At 34.3% G+C, this 22210-nt stretch overlaps 1 protein-coding gene across 1 annotated transcript in view; it reads left to right on the top strand.

Moving 5' to 3' along the window:
• Positions 1-22210, top strand: part of LOC114328523 (exocyst complex component 6) — a 39004-nt gene that overhangs the window by 12496 nt on the left and 4298 nt on the right. Inside the window, exons 7-14 of the mRNA XM_028277388.2 lie at positions 1070-1239; positions 1297-1464; positions 5042-5248; positions 5343-5521; positions 7143-7334; positions 18546-18783; positions 18840-18981; positions 21722-21908. Coding sequence (XP_028133189.1) covers positions 1070-1239; positions 1297-1464; positions 5042-5248; positions 5343-5521; positions 7143-7334; positions 18546-18783; positions 18840-18981; positions 21722-21908 — 1483 coding nt within the window. The remainder of the gene's footprint in view (positions 1-1069; positions 1240-1296; positions 1465-5041; positions 5249-5342; positions 5522-7142; positions 7335-18545; positions 18784-18839; positions 18982-21721; positions 21909-22210) is intronic.

Below are 22210 nucleotides of genomic sequence, written 5' to 3'. Positions count from 1 at the left end.
ACCAAGTTAATAAACAAGTATAGCTTGCTGCGTTAAACATTTACTAATATTTTCCTCAAAATTATTGCACAATCACCAATTCTAGTCACTATATAAGACCTTTATACAAAACGTAAACAAACATATACAGTATGGTGCAAATGAAAGGAATAAATTCGTTATTTCGCAATCCGGCTACTAACCTTTAATAGAGAGTCACATGTTTCAGGAGAAATCCAACCCTGTTTAACATTTTAAATGAACCTAGAGAGTTGCGAAATTGTTCTGAATCAAGAGAAATCCGGCAACCCCGAGATGTTTCTTGTATTTTTCCACAGCTTTGCTTTTGTGGACATGTCCGGTTTCTCAAACGACCGATTCATTTATATTGCTTAATAGAGAATTGAATAACCTTTTAAATGAGCTATCACACAACCCCTATTCTCATTAAAAAAAATAATCGGTTACTTCATCACGCCAAGATGGATCATCGCCATCTTAGGGACCTGGGTCTTAGGGAACCAGATTCCCACTTGACGTCTTTACCTCGTGAAGTCCAAGACAGCGTGAGACGCGGTCTTTTTTTATTATACACTTCATGTATTTTGTATGTCCATTGCTGTAGTTATAGCCAATATTTAGTAATGGAGAAGGCACCTTAAGAAGATTGCCTGGCTTTTATAACGTTTTGTTAGTATTACAGCATGAGATAACCAAACATGCGAAATAAAAAGAAGATTAAACACTTGCTTGGGCAGCCTAAAAATATGACTGGGGGTAACCCTACGGGATAAAATAAGCAATGAAGATCTCAGACAAAGAACTGGTATTACAGATGTGATACCTGTTCGGTATCGGCCATCAGCCGAGGTCATTAGTATGATATATGTGACAAACAATAGTAATTTAAAAATAAAAATCGACCTTTTTTAGGACTTTTTCTTAAACGCCGGCGTACGAAATAACGAATTTATTCCTTTCATTTGCATCATACTGTATATTAACTGTTTATATCAATCTTATATGTTTCCTGAGGCCCATGATACACATCCTTGTGTCCATCCATATTGTAAATTTTTACTTTTTGCAGGTCAGTTTTCTGATGAAGATCGTAGTGCTCAAGAGCTCATAGATTTCTCTCCAATATACAGGGGATTACACATAGCTCATGTCCTTGGCAGATCATCAACTTTTGAAACTTACTACAGAGCCGAACGAACAAAACAAGTCAGACTTGTTCTGCAACCTCCTACAAATATGGTAAATATTGTTTGTTTTTTAATTTTACACTAATTGTCTATGTTCTTATTTGTTTAGCACGAATCAGAAGAAAGTTATCGAGCCTACATACACGCAGTACTTGGTTTTTTCATACTAGAAGATCACGTGTTAAATACTGGAAGAGGTTTGATAACAAGAGCATTTTTAGATGAGATGTGGGCGATGGCATTGTCGAAGATTGTTACTGCTTTGCAAACTAATTCGGTAAATATATTCATATTGCGATAGTGTTTTTAATCTCATTTGTTGTTATCATTAGCACAGTATAAAGAGGGACAGTAGAACCACTCTCCGAAAAATTTTAAGTAAAATCTGTAGTCGCGCATGGCGACCGCGCAATGTTGGCAGTCGCTTTTGCCCCACTCTCGCATTGCTATGCGCATAGAAACGTACGGCTTTTAACAGGGAAAACCCGCATCCACCACTGGTGAATTACCAATTGCGTACTGCCGGTATTACTTCCTGAGATCAAAGCGCCGACAGAAGAGTGATTTTACTGTGGAACCTCTATATACTGTTTCATTAGTAAGAATTTTATTTACTCTTTTTTTACTACTATTTCATTTACTCTTTTGTTTTACTTTTTAAGGGGACTCTTTACTTTCTAAATTGGAAAAAAGACAATTTTTAAATATTTTAAAGAAAAAACTGTATAAACTAAAAGTCAAACAATTAGGTATGCACGTCATAGATTTAATGACATCACAACCCAATGGTACAGACTTAGGGGCAAACAAATTCAACAAATTTTTTCTCACATGTTAGTTTTTTTCGTTACCGTCAAGTTTAGCAGGAAAGCGCTGTTGCCAAATAAAAACATATATGTATTTACCACAGTAACTACCGGCTACACTGTTTCTCTTTGTCTTCAAGAGTGTGAAACAAAAAGAACTATCTGTAATATAAGTCATGTTGTCCTATAGAAAGTTATGTAATATTTTTGTTTGTTTATTTTTTTCTTTTTCTTTTATAGCCTTTGAGAGCTGTGCCCATTTGGCCAGCAACATTTCCTAAATTTAACCCCTTTGGTACGGTGATGCACCCGTGTGCATCATGCTTGACTGTCCACTCAGTACGGTGATGCACACGGGTGCATCATGAGTTTTCGTTCGCCATATACGGCGGGCCACCATCTGAATCATATTTCAGGTATTTTTGTTCCGTCCGAATTACCTTATTCAAATCTAAAAGTGGGGAAACCACGCCCAAAAGTGGGTGATGTACAGGAGATTAGATTTAGTTAATTTGATTGGTGATTAAGTGATAAGGTTGTTTGGATGTTTGACTGATGGGATTGTGTGGGAGGTGAAGTTACTGTGCTGCTGTTTACAACTTACCTTACTATCCCTTGCAAGATAATTCGGATGGAATTTCTCAGATTAGGAGACTGGGGCGATATCAAGCACAAAATAATGTAATAAAAGGGGAATTCCATCCGAATTATCTTATTTATTATCTTTTTTAATAATTTTTGTTTAAAATAGTATTTTATGGATAAAATTTAATTTAATTCACATACTATGTAGAATAATACAAAAAATAGTTTTATTTCTAAAATTAGTGTTATTATTCCATTAACTTTAATTAGTTGTACTGTGATACTGTATTTTAACCGACCGCGCGAAGCCGCCCGGCATGCGCTTGAATCCGTATATAGGTGCCGACTTGTCGAATGACGATCCGACACGAAGGGGTTAACGCCTTATTATTAAACCTACCATATAAGAATATTACGAACCTAAACGACCAATCAAGGATAGGGAAGGGAAAGTGAAATTGGTTAACAAATAACCTGTGGTTAAAATATAAACTAAATAAATTCGACAAATATAATTTGACAACAATAATTTGACATTATATTTAACCTCCAATTTAGTTACCATTTACCATCTCACCAAATATAATAATGATGTCTTGTCATATATACTCGTCACTACTTCTATCCAATGAATAGGGAACTTGCACATTTTTTTATTACATAATAATGTTCAGTTTTGTATACAGATGAGATTTCCAAAATTTCACGCTTCAAAAACTCATAATAACTTTGAAGTACAAATTTAAAGTCTTCTGTATCTTAAAATAGTTCAAACGACCCGTGACGTCACAGAGTTTAACTATATGGTTCCGTTTATGGTTATATTTACGTATATTCTTCTTCTTCAGTTTATTGGCCTCCACCTACTTGGGTATTTGGCCAGCTCGTCGTCAGGGAATAAAGGAAAAATATTTATATTCTAATGACTTTTATCGTATGTCATTGTAATAATATATACCACTTTGTTGAGATTGGAGTTTGATACAGTTTTTGAAGGAAAGGAAAGAAGGTTTACTATTGAAAATAAAACCATTTTGTAAAAGTACAAGTTTTACATACATTTCTATGTATAGTTCAAACGATCAAAAACACTTGTAACGTCACATAACTGTATTTTCTACCGACGTTTATAATGTCTAATTTAAAATTATATATACAATTGGTGTAGAATGTAAACATATAACCCCGTGACGTCACGACGCGTTTTGGGCTGGCTGGTATGAGTTGAATTTTTAGTCGTCTTTAGGAGCCAAACGAAAGACAAACAAAACTTTTTTATCTTTGATACACGTTCTAAATTATGTTCTGTTGTGATTTATACCATTTTTTTTTCGAATTTAAAATTTTATGCAAGTTCCCTGTTGCTCGCTGTAATAGTTATGGCATGTAAAGAAAATCTGATGATTCTCTATATATTTTTTCAATTTTAGAATATGGCAACAAGAGGAAAATTGCGTGCGAGCCTTATTGTTTGACTTCGACCATATTTATGTCTCTCTGTCTGTATATTCTCTGTCTCTTCCCATTCTGTGCAACACCATTAGATCTTGCGTAATCCTGACTCGAAAAGTATTTCAATTTGTCCACTTGTTCAATATCTTCATTTTTTATGTGGATTTTTGTTATGACTTAATATAATGGACCATATTTCTTTAAATATTACGTGACATATTTTACTGGACACAAATTGTTCGCATGTACATCAAAGTAAGACAATTTATTATTACTATTATCTATTATTAACAGTCAAATTTCTTTCTCTAAATGCTTTAAAATAATACCAGTATTTTTGTCAAAAACATTTTTTTCAGGGAAAAAATTCCACCAAAAATATTCGCGTATGCAGAATGAATTTTCCATCGAATTACATGGTTAAAATGTAATAAAAAATTCTCACCCCCGAGATGGGGTGGCAACCACCACCAAGGTTTTAGCGTATGATAGCGGCATGATATAGAAAATGATCCTTGGACTATTCCCTACCTTCTGTGAAAATTTCAAGTAAATCCATGCTGGACGAAAAAATTGCGAGCCAAAATGCTTCATTTCCTCAATCGACTATTGGGGCCGACCGACCGGCTCTGTCCCGTCATACAGCTGACCGACTATAATAACTTTTATTTATATTTAATTTAGAATGTGTGTACTAATTTTCAGCCTTAGTAAATGGAAATAATTACCTTCGTAGGAAAGAAACTTTGATACCCTCTCAGTAACCCCTGTTCTACGTTTCGCTTGACCGACCGCAGTATTTTTCTCTACACACTCACAGTAATCCACTGTGAGAAATCTAGCTTTAGTAAATTCAAATAGATTTTTCAGCGCTGCCTCTCCGTCTATAAGGGATGTTTTTACGTAATAAAACAAATATTGATTTTTTAATTTAGAAAGTAACAGTTCCCTCAAATAAAGCTTCAAAAATATACATTGTTTAGTATATTCTCACTTCGTTTATGATTTTAGGCGTATTGCACGGACGCTACATTAATATTAAGAATAAAAGACTTGATTATGTTGTTCTGTACAACATTAAGAAACTACGGATACTCAGTAAAGCCGCTGTGGGAGTTAGTAAGAGAGCTGAGAGATCATTACACGGAAGTTTTGATGCAAAGATGGGTGCAGGTGTTTAGAAAGATTTTAGCTGAGGAAGATTTTCAACCTGTACAGGTAATTGAACGCCTCACTATTTTCTGGTATCATAAGTATCAAGAATATAATACTTTTTGGAAATATTTATTTGTTTTTGGAATTATTATTGTAGGTTGAAAATCCAGAAGAACTAAACGAACTGTTATTGTCTTTTCCTTGGGAAGGTGACCTACCAGACGACATGGACTATCCTTATAGCTTTCCCTTTTCCAGCATGGTACCGAAAATTTACAGAGAAGTCAAAGAATTCATTTATGCTTGCGTTAAATTTTCTGAAGATCTTAATTTAAGGTGAGGTTAAAACCTGCAGGACATCAGAATTTTTTACTTTTTAGCAATTTTGGCAATGCGTGGTTAAACCACTATGATCCAATTCAAACCATTAGGAGTGCATGTCATAAATTTAATATCTTCATAACCCAATGGTACAAGCTGGACGGCAAACAAATTGAACACATTTTTCCTCATATATTAGTTTTTTCGCTACTGTCAAGTTTAGCAGGAAAGCGCTGTTGCCAAATAAAAACCGTATATTTATACAGCAGCTACCGGCTATACTGTTTCTCTTTATCTTTATGAGTGTGAAACAAAGATCTGCACTATAAATGTCAAACTCATGTGATCCTATAGAAATTTATGTAAGATTTTTGTTTATAGATATGATGTTAGTTAAAATATAAGCTGTGCCATGAAACTGTCTACACACTAAATTCTGTTACTTTATTTTCTCTATTATTGATATTGATTCAAATTGTTGGATATTTCTTTATCTGTATTTCATCTTCCCCGATTATAATTTGAAAAGAATATTTTGACATTATATTTACCTTCCAATATTATGACAGACGTCAGTTACCATTTCCAATTGACCGTTCCTGGTCACGTGACTTTGACAGCATCGCTGAGAGACAAGCAAACATTTCTTTGAAGTTTTCATTGTTCGTTACGTGTTTCAGTATTCTTTTTGCCTTTTCTAGTTTTATTAATAAAAATTTGTGGTTTTAACTGCAAAAATATCAAATATTGGATATTATGACACCCTCAGAGTGATGTAAAGACCAAGTATAATCAGAAAATCGGTATTCTTAAAGATAATCTTTCTTAGGTTTATTTAGTACAATTTTGTGTGCTTACCTTTCATAAAATTTCTGGAACATATTCTCGCATTCTTCAAGAAACGTTCGGACAAGACAAAGGGCCCCTTTTTAGAGCTTTGAGCCACAACTCTCGTCGTTCTTTTGACAGTGCATTTAAAACATGTCATCGATCTTTAAATGCGGCAGTTATTGTAAAAAAACTCACTTTATCTCTTTCACCTCTACTAGAACACTTTGCAACTGAACAAAACGCTTGCATTTTAATGATATTCTTAAATTAAACACTGGTTTTCTGCACTAAACGTACTTGTTTACAAATGATGTTTGCCCCTCAGACGCTGTCAAATGACGTCACCCTGGAATATTATGCCTATCCATAGACATAATAAGAATAGACCAGGCATACTGTGCAAAATAGCGTAACGATCGGGCGCAGTCGATCAGTGGTCTATCTATCTCTTTTTACCAAGCGATTCCGCGCATGTGACAGACAAAGATAGCTAGACCACTCAAAGTGAATATTGCCCAATGACGACCTTGATATTAGCGTTACTCCTCGATGCACAGAACGGTCCACACCTTACCTGGTCTGTTTTTATTATATCTATGGGTATATCTCACCAAATGTAATAATGTCATATAAACTCGTCACTAACTCTAGCCAATGAAATGCTTGTAATAGTCATGGCATGCCAAAAAATCGGATTAGTCCCTATATTTTTTTTTTCAAATTTAGAATATGGCAACAAGGGAAACATTACATGCAACCTTTATTGTTTGACTTTTCCTTTATCTTAACTATTTTTTCCTTTCAGTCAAGTTGAAGTGGACGAGATGATTAGAAAATCCATGAATTTGCTGCTGACCAGAACGTTTAACGGTTGTTTGTCTTCCACGTTTCGCAGTCCTCATGTCAACTTAAAAGAAATCATTCAAATTATTGTGGATACCGGTTACCTAGAAGAAGCCAATGTATATTTAGATGAATTTATATCGAATATTACAGGGTGAGTTTCGTTTAATATATTCTATTCTGCTGCTTTTTTACGGTATGCGGCAATATAAACAGAACTGAAATGAAAACGACTGAAATTCTTTATAAAAGGTATATTTGTTAAAATCCATAAAAAGGGCTACATCACGGAACTACACTCCTGGCCAAAGAAATTGGGACACCTTAAAAACGGGTCATTTTTGATGTCTCGAATCTCCTAAACCTGTTGTCCGATTTTAGTCATTTTTTTTAATACGTTATAGCCTTATTCTCTAAGAATATGGATGTAGTAATAGTGTTGCTGAACAGGTAAATGTCATTGTATACCGAGTGTAACAATAATACTGTGTTTTTTCCTGAAAGTTCGTAAGACCCTATGGAATATTCTAGCATTTAAAAAATATTGAAATTAAAACTCAATTGTAGCCTTAGCCTTTCTTAATATGCTGCTTTTTGACTCATTCACTTATGTTGGATAATGAAAAAGTTAGGTACTTTAACAACTAGCCATGTTCTTCATCAATACAGGGTGTTTCTAAATAAGTGCGACAAACTTTAAGGGGTAATCTGCATGAAAAAATAATGACCGTTTGATTTATAAACATATGTCTGCAAATGCTTCGTTTCCGAGATACCGGATGTTGCATTTTTCTTAAATACTGACGATTTACTTATTGCTCTAAAACCGGTTGAGGTATGCAAATGAAATTTGGTGGGTTTTAAGAGGTAGTTATTGCGCATTTTCTGACATACAATTATGTATTTTATATTTACCCTTGGCGTGCATACGGGTCATATTACCCGGTTATATTACCTGTATGCACGCCAATGGCGAATATAAAATTTTTAGTTGTATGTCAAAAAATGTGAAATAACTACCTCTTAAAACCTACCAAATTTCATTTGCATATCTCAACCGGTTTTAGAGCAATAAATAAATCGTCAGTTTGTAAGAAAAAATTCAACATCCCCTATCTCGGAAACGAAGCATTTGCAGACATATGTTTATAAAGCAAACTGTCATTATTTTTTCATGTAGAATTAACCCTTACAGTTTGTCGCACTTATTTAGAAACACCCTGTATTGATGAAGAACATGGCTAGTTGTCAAATACCTAACTTTTTCATTATCCAACATAAGTGAATGAGTCAAAAAGCAGAATGTTAAGAAAGGCTAAGGCTACAATTGAGTGTTAATTTCAATATTTTTTAAATGCTAGAATATTCCACAGGGTGTTACGAACTTTCAGGAAAAAACACAGTATTATTGTTACTCCCGGTATACAATGATATTTACCTGTTCATCAACACTATTACTCCATCCATATTCTTAGAGAATAAGGCTATAACATATTAAAAAAATCACTAAAATCGGACAACAGGTTTAGGAGATTCGAGACATCAAGAATGACCCATTTTTAAGGTGTCCCGATTTTTTTGGCCAGGAGTGTAGTTTTCGATCGGTTGACCGATCATCATCAGTGCTTACGTGATTCTAACATGCTAACCACCAAAATGCAAAAATAGGTGGGTAAAACCGTTTAAAATTGCCCCGAGGAAAAAATTTTCCTGTAGTTGACTGTATACCATTACAAAAACATAAAATCCTTTATAAAAGGTATATTTGTTAAAATAAAGGATTTTATGCTTTAAAATTGATCCGTCATGGAAACATAGATAAAATATGTGAACTTAAACATGGATGTACAAAATATCCCATGTATTATGCTTCAGGTCAATTTGTGCCCAAAATTGACTTGTTCACATGTTGACTATATGGTGGCAAGTGGGATTTTAGTCGTTTTTTGTAATATATGGTATACAGTCAACTACAGGAAAACTTTTTCCTCGTGGAGAACTGAAATGAGTATGCGCCTTTGTATGTGTCATGCGCCGAAACATACAGAATGGTTTCCGAACGTCGTTATAACGTATATGAATGGCGTGTTAATGTTAGGTGCTTAAGGATGGTTCTCACTGTTGCAGACAAATTTTTATCGTCGAGTATTATTTCGTCATATGGAAAAGGTCGCAAAAACGGTCCAAGGCAAGGCCGGATTTACCACTAGGCCAACAAGGCACTGGCCTAGAGCGCCAAATTTGTTAGGGCGCGGAACGGGCAGATTTTGTTCGCATTGCCTTGCTCCAAGTACCTACACGCTGGAACAGTTTACCACACATTAAAAGTTTAAAAAATATAAGAGCGATGATTTAACATACCACTTTTAAGCATAACCGTGACAATATATTATTTACTAATTCTGTTACTAATTCTGTCTTTCTTTACGTTGTACCTGTAGACCATGTCACAGCACAGGTAAGATCTATCCCTCTCGCTTTGCTATTTTTCGCCTATTATCTGTCTCATTAGTCATCGCCCCCTCCAACCCCCCGTTAATCAACATGTCACTGCCTGCAGCTCAGGAAATGGACTTAGGACAGTGTACGTGAATGATCTTGAAGAGTCACGCATTTAGGCTTAAGTTTATGAAACAGCCTCCGAATCAGTGGCGGCTCGTGACCTCAGTATGCGGGTAGGCTACACATATACTTCGGGTAGGCGACAAAAAATATCCTACAATTTGTAATACATTTTGAGCCGTCTTGCAATACTAAATGTAATCTATGAGCGCAACAATGTGTAAAAATTGCTTTTGGAGCATCTACTTTAATTTTTGATTGTAATCCGTTTAAAGAGCCAGTCATTACACTTGCACCATCGTAAAATTGAGCAATTAATTTATTTTGTAATCATATGGCTCAAGCACGTTTGAAATTAAACTATATAGAGCGTCTGCAGATCTATTCTCGCTAACATCAAAAAACCCTAAAAATCTTTCTGTTACCTGACCAAATTTGTTAACAAAACGGATTGTTAAAGTACACTGTGATTTTTCGGTTATATCAGTAGTATCGTCCGCTAGTATAGAAAAAAATTGACTTTCATTAATTTCTGTTGAAATTTCATTTTTTACGTAATCGGCAAGGCAATCTATTAAATCATTTTGTATTGTTTTTGACAAACCCGTGAACACCCCTTCTATTTCTTAACATGATCCTGGATTTCCTGATCGCGTTTAACTACTAAATTAAAAATTTCTTTAAAATTACCCATGTTTGAAGAATTATGGCTCTCATCACGACCGCGAAATGCAAGTTCTTGTTTTACTAACAGAATTGTAACATCAATTTCTTCAACTTCTTCAATCTTTTTCAACTTCTTCATTATATATCTTATTAGATAGAGAAATTTGTCCAGCTAAAGAACTGTCAATAGTTTGTTTATTTTTTTCTAACCGTTTTAAACCTAAGCAATTGTTTAAATGTTCTTTCGAAGATTCATGTTTTTTTACACTAGCTGATAAATTTTTCAAATCTGAATATCCCTGACTCACCCAAACATTTTGCTTCAAATTTGAGAGCAACAGACAAGGCCAACAGAAAAGTGAATTTTTAAAATAACTTCCGCTTAGCCATTTATGATTTTCATACCATATTGTTTTTAACGATCTCGAAAATGGTCGATTGTCTTTTGTCTTATCTGTGGATAAAATTGTTAAATTTGGTAAAGGCCGGCCCATTGAAATAATTTCTGATCTTTCTTGATTTTGGCGCCTTGAAAAAGGCGTCTCGATCAAACTGCATATTACATCGTTTAAAATATTCATATTCGATGACTTAAGTTTTTCCACCAATAAAACTAACACACCTACGTTTCAATAACGTCAAATATTACTTATTTTATTTATGTATCAAATAATAATTTACTCTTCGAATAAATTGATAAGTTAACAATTAACCTCGCTTTAAATTTTTAATTATCTATATAATCTAATAACACAATTCGTCAGTTTAACTTTAAATTATCCAAATTGTATTGAAACACAATAAAAATATAATGGACGACTGACAAATAAGTATTCACAGATTTATTTGTCGTTAGTGAATTATTACTAAATTAATATAAAATTAAAATGCCCTTCAATAGACCGATCTCAAATTTACCTGTTTATTATTCAGTTTTCATAAACAAATTTAAATTGTCCTACCTAGTTTTATTCAATACTTAACCTACTAATAACAGCCAAAATCAAAAAACAATTATTTAAAACAGTTTCACAAGACACAAGAGAAGCAACTGATAAAATTTTGTAGGTCCGGCTATAAGAGTCTGTGCCTATCCGCCCTTTCAAAATCGGTCGCTACCTGCAGGCCTGCTCGCGTAAACAGAGAGAGATCGCACGTCAATTCGGTGTTGGCGTCGTTCTATTTCAGGCTACGTTTTCAAGTGCCTGACCAAGGAAGAATATAGAATCTTATACAGTACTGCTGATACTACAAGGAGCGTACAATAATTATAACTACGGAGAAAATTTTTTGGATATTTTTAAAAATAATTTGGATAATTCTTGCTATTTTATTGTAGGTATTGTGTCAAAATTTATAAATTACAATTTTGAAATAAGTAATTTATATTAATAACTTATATTATTGTACATACTACATTTGAAGAGGGTAGGCGGCGCCTACCTTGCCTACCCCGACGGGCCGCCCCTGCTCCGAATATCAACATTATGTTAGCAGTTGTTGAAAAGTTTCGTAGAATGAGAAGTGTGCTTTGCCAACGTAAAGGTCACGTGGGTCGCCCAATGACAGTCACAACCAATACGAATCACGGATGTGTTCTTAATCAAGTGTTGTAGTCGCCGAAACGAAGCCTCAGAAGAACATCATCAAAATTGAATATCACTGATTGATCGCTTCGTCGAATGTTCAAGAAAATTGGTGGGTTTGTATAAAAGATACAGACCGGACAGCTTCTGAGTGCAGCTGATAAGCGTGTTGGCTATGGATTATCGCGTCGTTTTTATCGAATATTTAGTTTTCCGGTGAGAGATGAACAAGCAGACAACACGGCTTCTGAAGAGTCAGTGGATCAAGAATGTTTACATCTTAAATCTTTTTTGTTGGATTTGGAGCAAAGTGACACGAAAAAAACTGATGTAAGCCTCTTTGAACTGAATAAACTATTGAGGAAGGAAGATGTAACTGATGTCTACCTGAATGTTGAAGTAGCATTAAGGATGGCTCTTAATACACCAGCTACAAATTGCACGGGGGAGCGGTCATTCTCTACACTTCGCCGAATAAAAAACTTCGCAGTACTTCGCAGTACTAATAAATTAAATTTTCTTACAAATTTCCTCATTGTTTATGTTGTCGTTAATAGTATGTGTAAGTAATTTTGTGTCTTTTTACTAACAATTACCAGTTGTTAGTTTTCGAATATACTTAATAGAAATATATTGTCAATAGTGCAAAAGATCACTAGGGTATAAGTTTTTATTAAAATAATCAGCAGCGAAACCCAAAAGATGGTTTGGATAGGAGGGGGTGGAGGGGGGGGGGAGATCAAGGCCTGGGGCGCCAGAAATATTAATGCCTAGTCGGCTTCAACATGTAAATCCGGTCCTGGCCCAAGGTTAAAATAAGTTGCCGACGCATTTAGGCTTAAGTTTATGAAACAGCCTCCGAATATCAACATTATGTTAGCAGTTGTTGACAAGTTTCGTAGAATGAGAAGTGTGCTTTGCCAACGTAAAGGTCACGTGGGTCGCCCAGTCACAACCAATACGAATCACGGGTGTGTTCTTAATCAAGTGTTGCAATCGCCGAAACGAAGCCTCAGAAGAACATCATTGAAATTGAATATCGCTGATTGATCGCAATATTGGTGGGTTTGTATAAAAGATGCAGACCGGACAGCTTCTGAGTGCAGCTGATAAGCGTGTTCATCATCATCAGTAGCTCGACAACCCTTTTTGGGTCCTGGCTTGTTCTAGGATTTTCCGCCATTCTGTTCTGTTCCTTGCTTTGTTCTTCCAGTGAGTAATCTCAAGTGTTTTCAGATCTTGTTCCACTTGTTCCAATATATCTAAGTTTGGGTCTTCCCTTTGACCTTCTCCCTACTGGTGTTTGCCTCATTATATGTTTTGGTGTTTCGGTCTCCAACATCCGTTCAACATGGCCCATTCAGCGCAGACGTCCGATCTTTATGCATGTTATGACGTCGGGTTCGTTGTATGCTGCGTATAGTTCAAAATTATATCTTCTACGCCATACGTCATTTTCTTTCACCCCCTTATATATGTGTCTGGGGATTTTTCGTTCAAACGTACCTAATAAGTTCGCATCGTTTTTCGACAGTGTCCATGTCTCTGATCCATATATAAGGACCGGTTTTATCAGGGTTTTGTATATTTTGCATTTGGTTTTTCTCGTGATGTTGTTAGATCTTAGATGTTTAATTAGTCCATTATATGTTTTATTAGCAATATGTATTCTTCTCTTAACTTCTTCGCTGACATTGTTATCTGCGGTAACTAGTGAACCTAGATATGTAAAAAAATTTACGCTTTCGATGATAGTCTCCTATTGTCAGATTCTATAGGTTTCTTTGGCCTGTCGATTTGCTGGCCTTCATGTATTTGGTTTTTATTTTATTAATATTTAGGCCACTGTTTTGTGCCGCTCTTTCTATCGCATTAAATGCTTCTATCATTTATCTTTTGCTTCTAGCTATGATATCAACATCATATGCAAATGCCAATATTTGTACACTTTTTGTTATTATTGTTCCTCTGGTGTTGACTTTTGACTCTCTAATTATTTTCTCTAATGTGATGTTGAATAGAATACAGGATAGGGCATCTCCCTTCGTAGCTGATAAGCGTGTTGGCTATGGATTATCGCGTCGTTTTTATCGAATATTTAGTTTTCCGGTGAGAGATGAACAAGCAGACAACACGACTTCTTCTTGGATTCGTACGCCCCGACGTAATCTTCGAGCTCCCCCTTCATAGTGACTGTTGTACCATTTGGTGTCCTACATGTCATATTGAGCCCGTATTTCATTGAAGCAAACGATGGAACGCCGCTAACTGTTAATCAGGAGCACTACAGAGAACATATTATCACGACATTTTTACATGATCTTTAGCGATTTTGTCGTGCCAGGAACCTATCAATTAGTCAACAATGGTTTTAGCAGGACGGAGCAACCTCTCACACGACCAGGAAAACTCTTCGAGTGCTGCGCAATAATTTTGGAAATCGGCTTATTTTGCATGACAGTGATTTTCCATACCCATCTCACTCGCCAGACGTAACGCCATCTGATGCGTATACAGAGTGAATCTGTAATTTAGAATAAATTCAATAGTTCAAATACTAATTGTTTTTTTTGAAAAATGCTCAGACCTGTCGATTAGTATTTCAAATTGAAATTTTTTACTTACAATAATAATGTATACAGGGTGTCCTAATTTAGACATATGACGTCATCATTGTTTTTATTCAATGGCAACACTGTCATTTTGATAGTTATTTTGATAGGGTGTGTAAAGTTATACATAACTGCAAAATATCAAACTCTTATTCCCTACCATTTAGAAGATAATGAATAACAAAGTTATGTCTGTAATTTGGAATAAATTCAATAGTTCAAATACTAATTGTTTTTTTTTTGAAAAATGCTCAAACCTGTCGATTAATATTTCAAATCTTAATTTTTACACACAATAATAATGTATACAGGGTGTCCCAATTTAGACATTACCTAAATGATATTTTTTTTATTATCTTGTTAATGGTAGGGAATAAAAATTTGATATTTTGTAGTTATAAATAAATTTACACACCCTATCAAAATGACAGTGCTTCCAAAAATCAACGTTGACGTCATGTCTTTAAATTGGGATACCCTATATACATTATTATTCTATGTAAAAAATTTCAATTTGAAATACTAATCGACAAGTCTGAGCTTTTTTCAAAAAAACAATTAGTATTTAAACTATTGAATTTTTCCAAAATACAGACATAACTTTTTTTATTTTTTATTATCTTATAAATGGTAGGGAATAAAAATTTGATATTTTGCAGTTATGTTTACTTTACACACCCTATCAAAATAGCTATCAAAATGACACTGTTGCAATTTAAGAAAATCAACGATGACGTCATATCTCTAAATTGGGACATCCTGTATACATTAATATTGTATGTAAAAAAAATTGATTTGAAATACTAATCGACAAGTCTGAGCATTAAAAAAAACAATCAGTATTTGAACTATTGAATTTATTCCAAATTACAGACTCACTCTGTATATGGTGAATGCTGAAGGTGGCTGTTTTTCGTAACGATTTACCGTCTGACATTCCGGAATTGTGGACTAAAATTCAAGATTTTTTTCGTGTCATTTAACAATCTTTGTTCATAGACATGAGAACCTTCGTGAACGCTCCAAAAAATGCTTGAAACTTAATGGAGAGCATCTTGAACATCTGTTTTATCGAGAATGTCGCACAGTGGTTCCAAATGCTGAAAACGTAGTCATGAGGCGAAATAAAAAGTCCCTATCTAGGGATTTTCATGTTTACAGTTGTTTTCCCATACTATCGTAGAGTCCTAATACGCAGATGTAAGGATCAGACTGGATGTATTCTGGTTCATAGCTCAGGAACAAGCGAGCCATATCTGAGGTTCTTTTGGCCTTCAGAGAAAGTGAAAAAGAACGCGTATATTGAAAACGCTAGAACGTTTTGTAGTTTATCAATTTTATCGCTGTAAAGCAGATTCTTCTTTTTTAAGTATGTAGTAATATAAAATGTAACTTAAGATTTAGTAACAATAAATGCCTTAAATTTGTTGATGCATAAATAGTGAAAATATACTTGAAATAATCAAAATTTTGTAAAGAAACATTCAAAAAGTACAAAATTCTGCATAATTCTGCGACTAATGTTTGTTGATCTTAAAATAGATAATAAGAAGATACAGAATCACTTTGGTTTAGCTGCCTATAACTGCCTATGCATTACTGGCAGTTGTTTGAATACAAAAGTGGGAAATGACGCATATTACATGATTCTGGTGATTGTTGAGTATGTATGGGCGGTTGCACATAAGCAATAGGTTCTGAATATTGTACTTCATAAAGAAAATATATTGGTAATCAGCAATTTCAAAAGGCACTTATAATATAAAATTTTAAACAAATATGCGTTTATAATCACATTTTCGAATTTCTTTAGGCCATATTGGATCTGCCATTCTGTTTTAAAAAAAGTAATGTTAGATTTGTAATCAGCGACCTTAATCTACCAAATTTTACAAAAAAATTTGCGTTTTGATTGATACTTTTAATTTGTTTCCGCCAGGTTTAATCCGCCATTTTGTTTTTCAGAAAAAATAATGTCAGATTCTTAATCGGCGATGCCAAAAACCCTTAGGAACGAAAATAATTCCGAAGTGTTTAAACAATATAATTAAAAATTCGCGAGCGCCAGTAGTGACAAGTCTGTAAGCTTTTACTGGAAATTTGACATAAATGTCAAAGTGATTAATTTAAAACATTGAAATTAAAAACATTCATAGGAAATAATATTAATTGGTCAAAGCTGTGGTGTATATTTTTACCTTAAATATATTTAGGTACGTTTTAAATACTGAATTTAAGTTTTTTTTAATATTTCGTAATATGTAATTATAAATTAATCTAAGCGCCATCTACACGATCATTGTGAAAGTATCCGAAGTAAGAAATTAATATTTCATTAATAGAACGTTAAAATGATTAGCAAAATCTTTAAAAAATCGATTACAATTTAATTACTTTTTTGAGTTGTAAATATTAAGCGATAACAATTAAATAATAAAATCCACGAGGAAAATAAACTTCCTGTAGCTGGCTGTATACCATAAATCACAAAAATACCAAGTTTCTTGTAAAAGGTATATATTAAAATACCCTAAATAAGGGTCACAATACAAAACGTTTTCGGATTAAGGAATCCATCATCAGTGTTTAAAAGCCCTAAAATTAAGTATAACCTAATTAAATGAGATAAAAGTTAAAATTGACAGAGGTTTTCAAGAACAAGAGGCCATACTTACAAAATTTGCATGCCTGAGCCACCAAAATGTATTGGGTAAAAACCCTTTAAATGTAAATGATAAAGTTATTTTACATATTTATATAAAAATCATCCGATGTTAAAGATAAACCTTGATGTTACCCAGGGCAACACAGGACTCTCCCCACGTGGTTGGAACTTTTTTTGGAGAAAACCTCACATATTGGATTTCAATGGCCAACTGACACCTGAATTCAAAAGCAACCCAAAATGACATTAAGAACTGTCAATGCAACCTAGTTGTAATATTACTTCAGCCACAACGTTAAAGATTGTTTTGAACGTTGTAAGATAAAAAACAGTATCGAATTTACATATATTAAAATTAAAGGTGTTCGCAAAAGATGAAAAATTTCCTTGAAATAATCCATTAATTAAGTATTCAAATATGAAAATAAAAATAAATAAATATTTGAATACTTAATTAATGGATTATTTCAAGGAAATTTTTCATCTTTTGCGAACATCTTTAATTTTAATATATGTAAATTTGATACTGTTTTTTATCTTAAACATTCAAAACAATCTTTAACGTTGTGGCTGAAGTAATATTACAACTAGGTTGCAATGACAGTTCTTAATGTCATTTTGGGTTGCTTTTGAATTCAGGTGTCAGTTGGCCATTGAAATCCAATATGTGAGGTTTTCTCCAAAAAAAGTTCCAACCACGTGGGGAGAGTCCTGTGTTGCCCTGGGTAACATCCAGGTGTATCTTTAACATCGGATGATTTTTATATAAATATGTAAAATAACTTTATCATTTACATTTAAAGGGTTTTTACCCAATACATTTTGGTGGCTCAGGCATGCAAATTTTGTAAGTATGGCCTCTTGTTCTTGAAAACCTCTGTCAATTTTAACTTTTATCTCATTTAATTAGGTTATACTTAATTTTAGGGCTTTTAAACACTGATGATGGATTCCTTAATCCGAAAACGTTTTGTATTGTGACCCTTATTTAGGGTATTTTAATATATACCTTTTACAAGAAACTTGGTATTTTTTTAATTAAATAAAAAATTTAAAAATTACCGGTGAAAGTTGCATTAGTAATCCGCTAGGAGCGACACTAGCGAAGCTCAGAGCGTATACGCTTTTAAAGGTTCGTGACCACGTTTTCGGCATTTGGAACCACAGTGCGTCGCCGTGAATAATGTTTGCAATGCTATATCATACAGTACTGTTTATTTTGCCGCATACTTTTGTAGTTGCTGTCACATCTTCTGATTTATTTTTATATTTAGTGAGGAATCACGAGGAGTTAGTTCCGGTATGGTTCACGGCCAATCTGCTCTATTTTCTGTATCTAGAGAAGACGCCGTGCGGCAAATTTGCGAAAAGTTGAAGCAGAAATTGAACGAATTCTTAGAATTAGAAAATTACGACTGGCTGTTAGTCGAGCCGAAAGGCCACGCTTCTAGTTACATATCAGACATTATCGCTTTCCTTCAGACTACATTCCAAAGCTTCACGAATATTCCGGTAATATTATCTGGAAGTAACATTGGATAGAAGTGTTAAAGCGTTTTAAATTTTAGCTCGAAGCTGCTCAAATAGCCTGTAAGTCAGCGTGTGATCACATAGCCAAGTCCATGTTCGTCATGCTTATGAACGAGGAGATTAAGCAGATTTCAATGGGGGCTTTAAATCAAATTAATTTAGATTTACTTCAGTGTGAACGTAAGTATTAATCCATATTTACCATTCTAAAAAACTTTTCTTTGATATATTTATGAAGAGCTTCTTCTTCTTTTTGTGTAGACTGCTGTGGGTAGCAGAGCATCACAGTATCTCTCAGCGTTACCCACAACATCTCTTTGAACGTCACAGCTACCCACAGAATCTCTCTGAGCGTCACAGCCGTTACCCACAGCATCTCTCTGAGCGTCACAGCATCTCTCAGAGCGTCACAGCATCTCTCTGTTCTGATACAGCCCCTAAATCGTAACCCACGACCCCCCTTTTCATGTCACAGCCGAGGGCAACAGAGCGTCACAGCATCTATTTGAGCGTCGCAGCTACCCACAGCATTTCCCTTTCGCTATTCCATCGGTTCAATAGCATCGAAGATTCGATATAATGCATTTTGAAAATGCTACCATATTTGCTTTTTGTTTCAACATATTCGCTACCCCCTCCCCTTTCATTCGACGTCTCGTACGTCACAATCGGACTAATAATAACGGAGATACGATATAGTGCCCGTTTGGCAATGTTGCAATCCTTGTTTTTATTTTGACGTATTCACCATCCCCTCCTCTTTCATTTGACGTCTGGTACGTCACGATCCGTTGAGCCGTTTCCGAGTTGTACGACTTTCCGACCAATTTGCTATTTTGGACCATGGCATTTTTCAATGTAAATCTCCATACTGGTACTCGTAGTGATATAGCTCCCCTCCTTTTCCATTATGCCAGATAGCAATCGAAGGAGTTAACAGGGATGAGAAATGTATCGATTAATTTACACAACCATATTTGAATCTAAACAACGTCTTTTTTGTTCTCTTAAGGTACTAGTACACTTTAGAACACCAAAAATAAGCATTTTTTCAAGATTTTTTTTCTCCGAATCTTTATTAAAAATGAACATAAAACTTTTTACATATTAATATCTAACTCTTAGAGAATACAAAAAACATATCTTTTTTCATAAACCATAAGCTTTCATGGTTGGTCACTTCGAGTAGAGAGCAGCAGGCCTAGGCCTTTCCGATGATGACTCCAATAAGAGTCGAAAATCGTCGATTCAGAGTGCTGGACTGCGCTCCCTATTCTAAGTGAAAAATAAGATTGTTTTGCATTCGCATTGCAACTGAATAAAAATTATATACATTTTTATTTTATATTAGTATTACTCCTTTAGAGTAACTAGGTCCATTTTCCGTTGGAACTTTACCAAGCTGCAGACGGGGGTTGTGAATTGCAATGTTTAGAATTCCTTCCTTTTGTCTTTACTGCAGCATCCATTTGGCTTGCAAATTTTAGAAGCCTTGGAGGTGTCACCAAGGAAATGGACCAATAAGTTTTCAATTTAAAAATATTTTAGTAATGTTTTTAATATTTTTCAATATTATTAATGCTGCTATTAGGATTGAAAACTTTACCTTTCAATTGCCAGGTGACGCTAGTCACCTAATCCATACACGTCAGTTGCAATGTGGGGATAAGCTTTCATGGTTGGTCACTTCGAGTAGAGAGCAGCAGGCCTCTCCGATGATGACTCCAATAAGAGTCGAAAATCGTCGATTCAGATTGCTGGACTGCGCTCCCTATTCTAAGTGAAAAATAAGATTGTTTTGCCTTCGCATTGCAACTGAATAAAAATGGTATACATTTTTATTTTATATTAGTATTACTCCTTTAGAGTAACTAGGTCCATTTTCCGTTAGAACTTTACCAAGCTGCAGACGGGGGTTGTGAATTGTAACGTTTAGAATTCCTTCCTTTTGTCTTTACTGCAGCATCCATTTGGCTTGCAAATTTTAGAAGCCTTGTATGTGTCACCAGGGACATGGACCAATAAATTTTCAATTTAAAAATCTTTTAGTAATGTTTTTAATATTTTTCAATATTATTAATGTTGTTATTAGGATTGAAAACTTTACCTTACCTTTTTATATCTTTTTTCATTTATGCACATACACTAATATTGTAGAGGGCGCCAAAGTCGAGGCATCAAAAAAAAAGGAGTTTTGATGGCGGATAGTTAATCTCAGGATTGGGATCTATAAAACAAAAATATCGTACGGCATTTGAAAAAGGAAGGTTTCTTACATGACAATTTACCACCGTTAGTGAAAAATTCCGCAAAAAAAATTTTGCGGAAATTCGAAAAAATTTTGTGAAAAATCGCCCGTTTTTCTTCAGTTTTTCATGGTTAAAAAATATTTATTTTTTATTTTTTGGTCAAATTGTGGTAAATTGTCACGTAAGGAACCTTTCTTTTTCAAATGCAGTACGATTTTTTTGTTTCAGTTATCTCAATCCTGAGGTTAACTGTCCGCCATCATTTTTCGAGGCCTCAACTTTTGCGCCCTCTACAATATTAGTGTACGTGCATAAATGAAAAAAGATATATTTTTTGTACTCTCTAAGAGTTAGATATTAATATGTAAAAAGTTTTATGTTCATTTTTAATAAGGGTTCTGAGAAAAAAATTCTTGAAAAAAATAATTATTTTTGGTCTTCTAAAGTGTCCTAGTACCTTAATCGCAAAGATCGCGAGTTTAATAATAATAGATGTAGATAATAAATGGAGAGTGTAATTTATAATTTTCCTGTTCCTTTGTGCAACAATTTTAGCTTTTATGCGACCTAATATTCAACATATACAAACACATTGCCAATAAATAATGAAGCCAAGTTGAGACCAGGGTACTGCCTAGCGATAAATTGAAAAGCGATATTATTTTTTACAGAATTTGGTGCTTCTGAACCCGTACAAGGTTTGCAAGAAGGGGCGCTTCTGTCATATTTTGAGGGTTTAAGAGAAATACTCGACTTATTTATATCCTGGGATTGGCCCACTTATTTCCACGATTATGCACAAGATACCAGTAAATATAAGAAAGTGAATCCAGATGTTGCAATTGTACTACTAGAAAAGTAAGATACCTATTACTAAAACAATCTGATAATATTCTTTATCTTTCGTTAAGTTATATACAGTTTGTTTTGTATTGGGACCGTGCAAGTTCGGCAAAGCGACACCTATTTCTGCGCTCTGCAACTTTATTCGCACTTTTAATTATATTGGCCAATTATTTGTCCTGGTTATTGGATAATTGTCAAGGCCATAGTCCAAAAAAATAATAAGAAGAAAAAGTTAGGTTCAGGTTATGTTATTAAAACGTAAACAATTGTATGTATTAAATAAAATTAGTTATTAAAATGCAGTACTGCAAGCA

This window comes from Diabrotica virgifera, chromosome 2 (assembly GCF_917563875.1).
Source record: "Diabrotica virgifera virgifera chromosome 2, PGI_DIABVI_V3a".
In the NCBI taxonomy this organism is placed as follows: Eukaryota; Metazoa; Arthropoda; class Insecta; order Coleoptera; family Chrysomelidae; genus Diabrotica; species Diabrotica virgifera.
The sequence above is the reverse complement of the archived record's forward strand: the minus strand, read 5'-3'. Positions and strand labels throughout refer to the sequence as shown.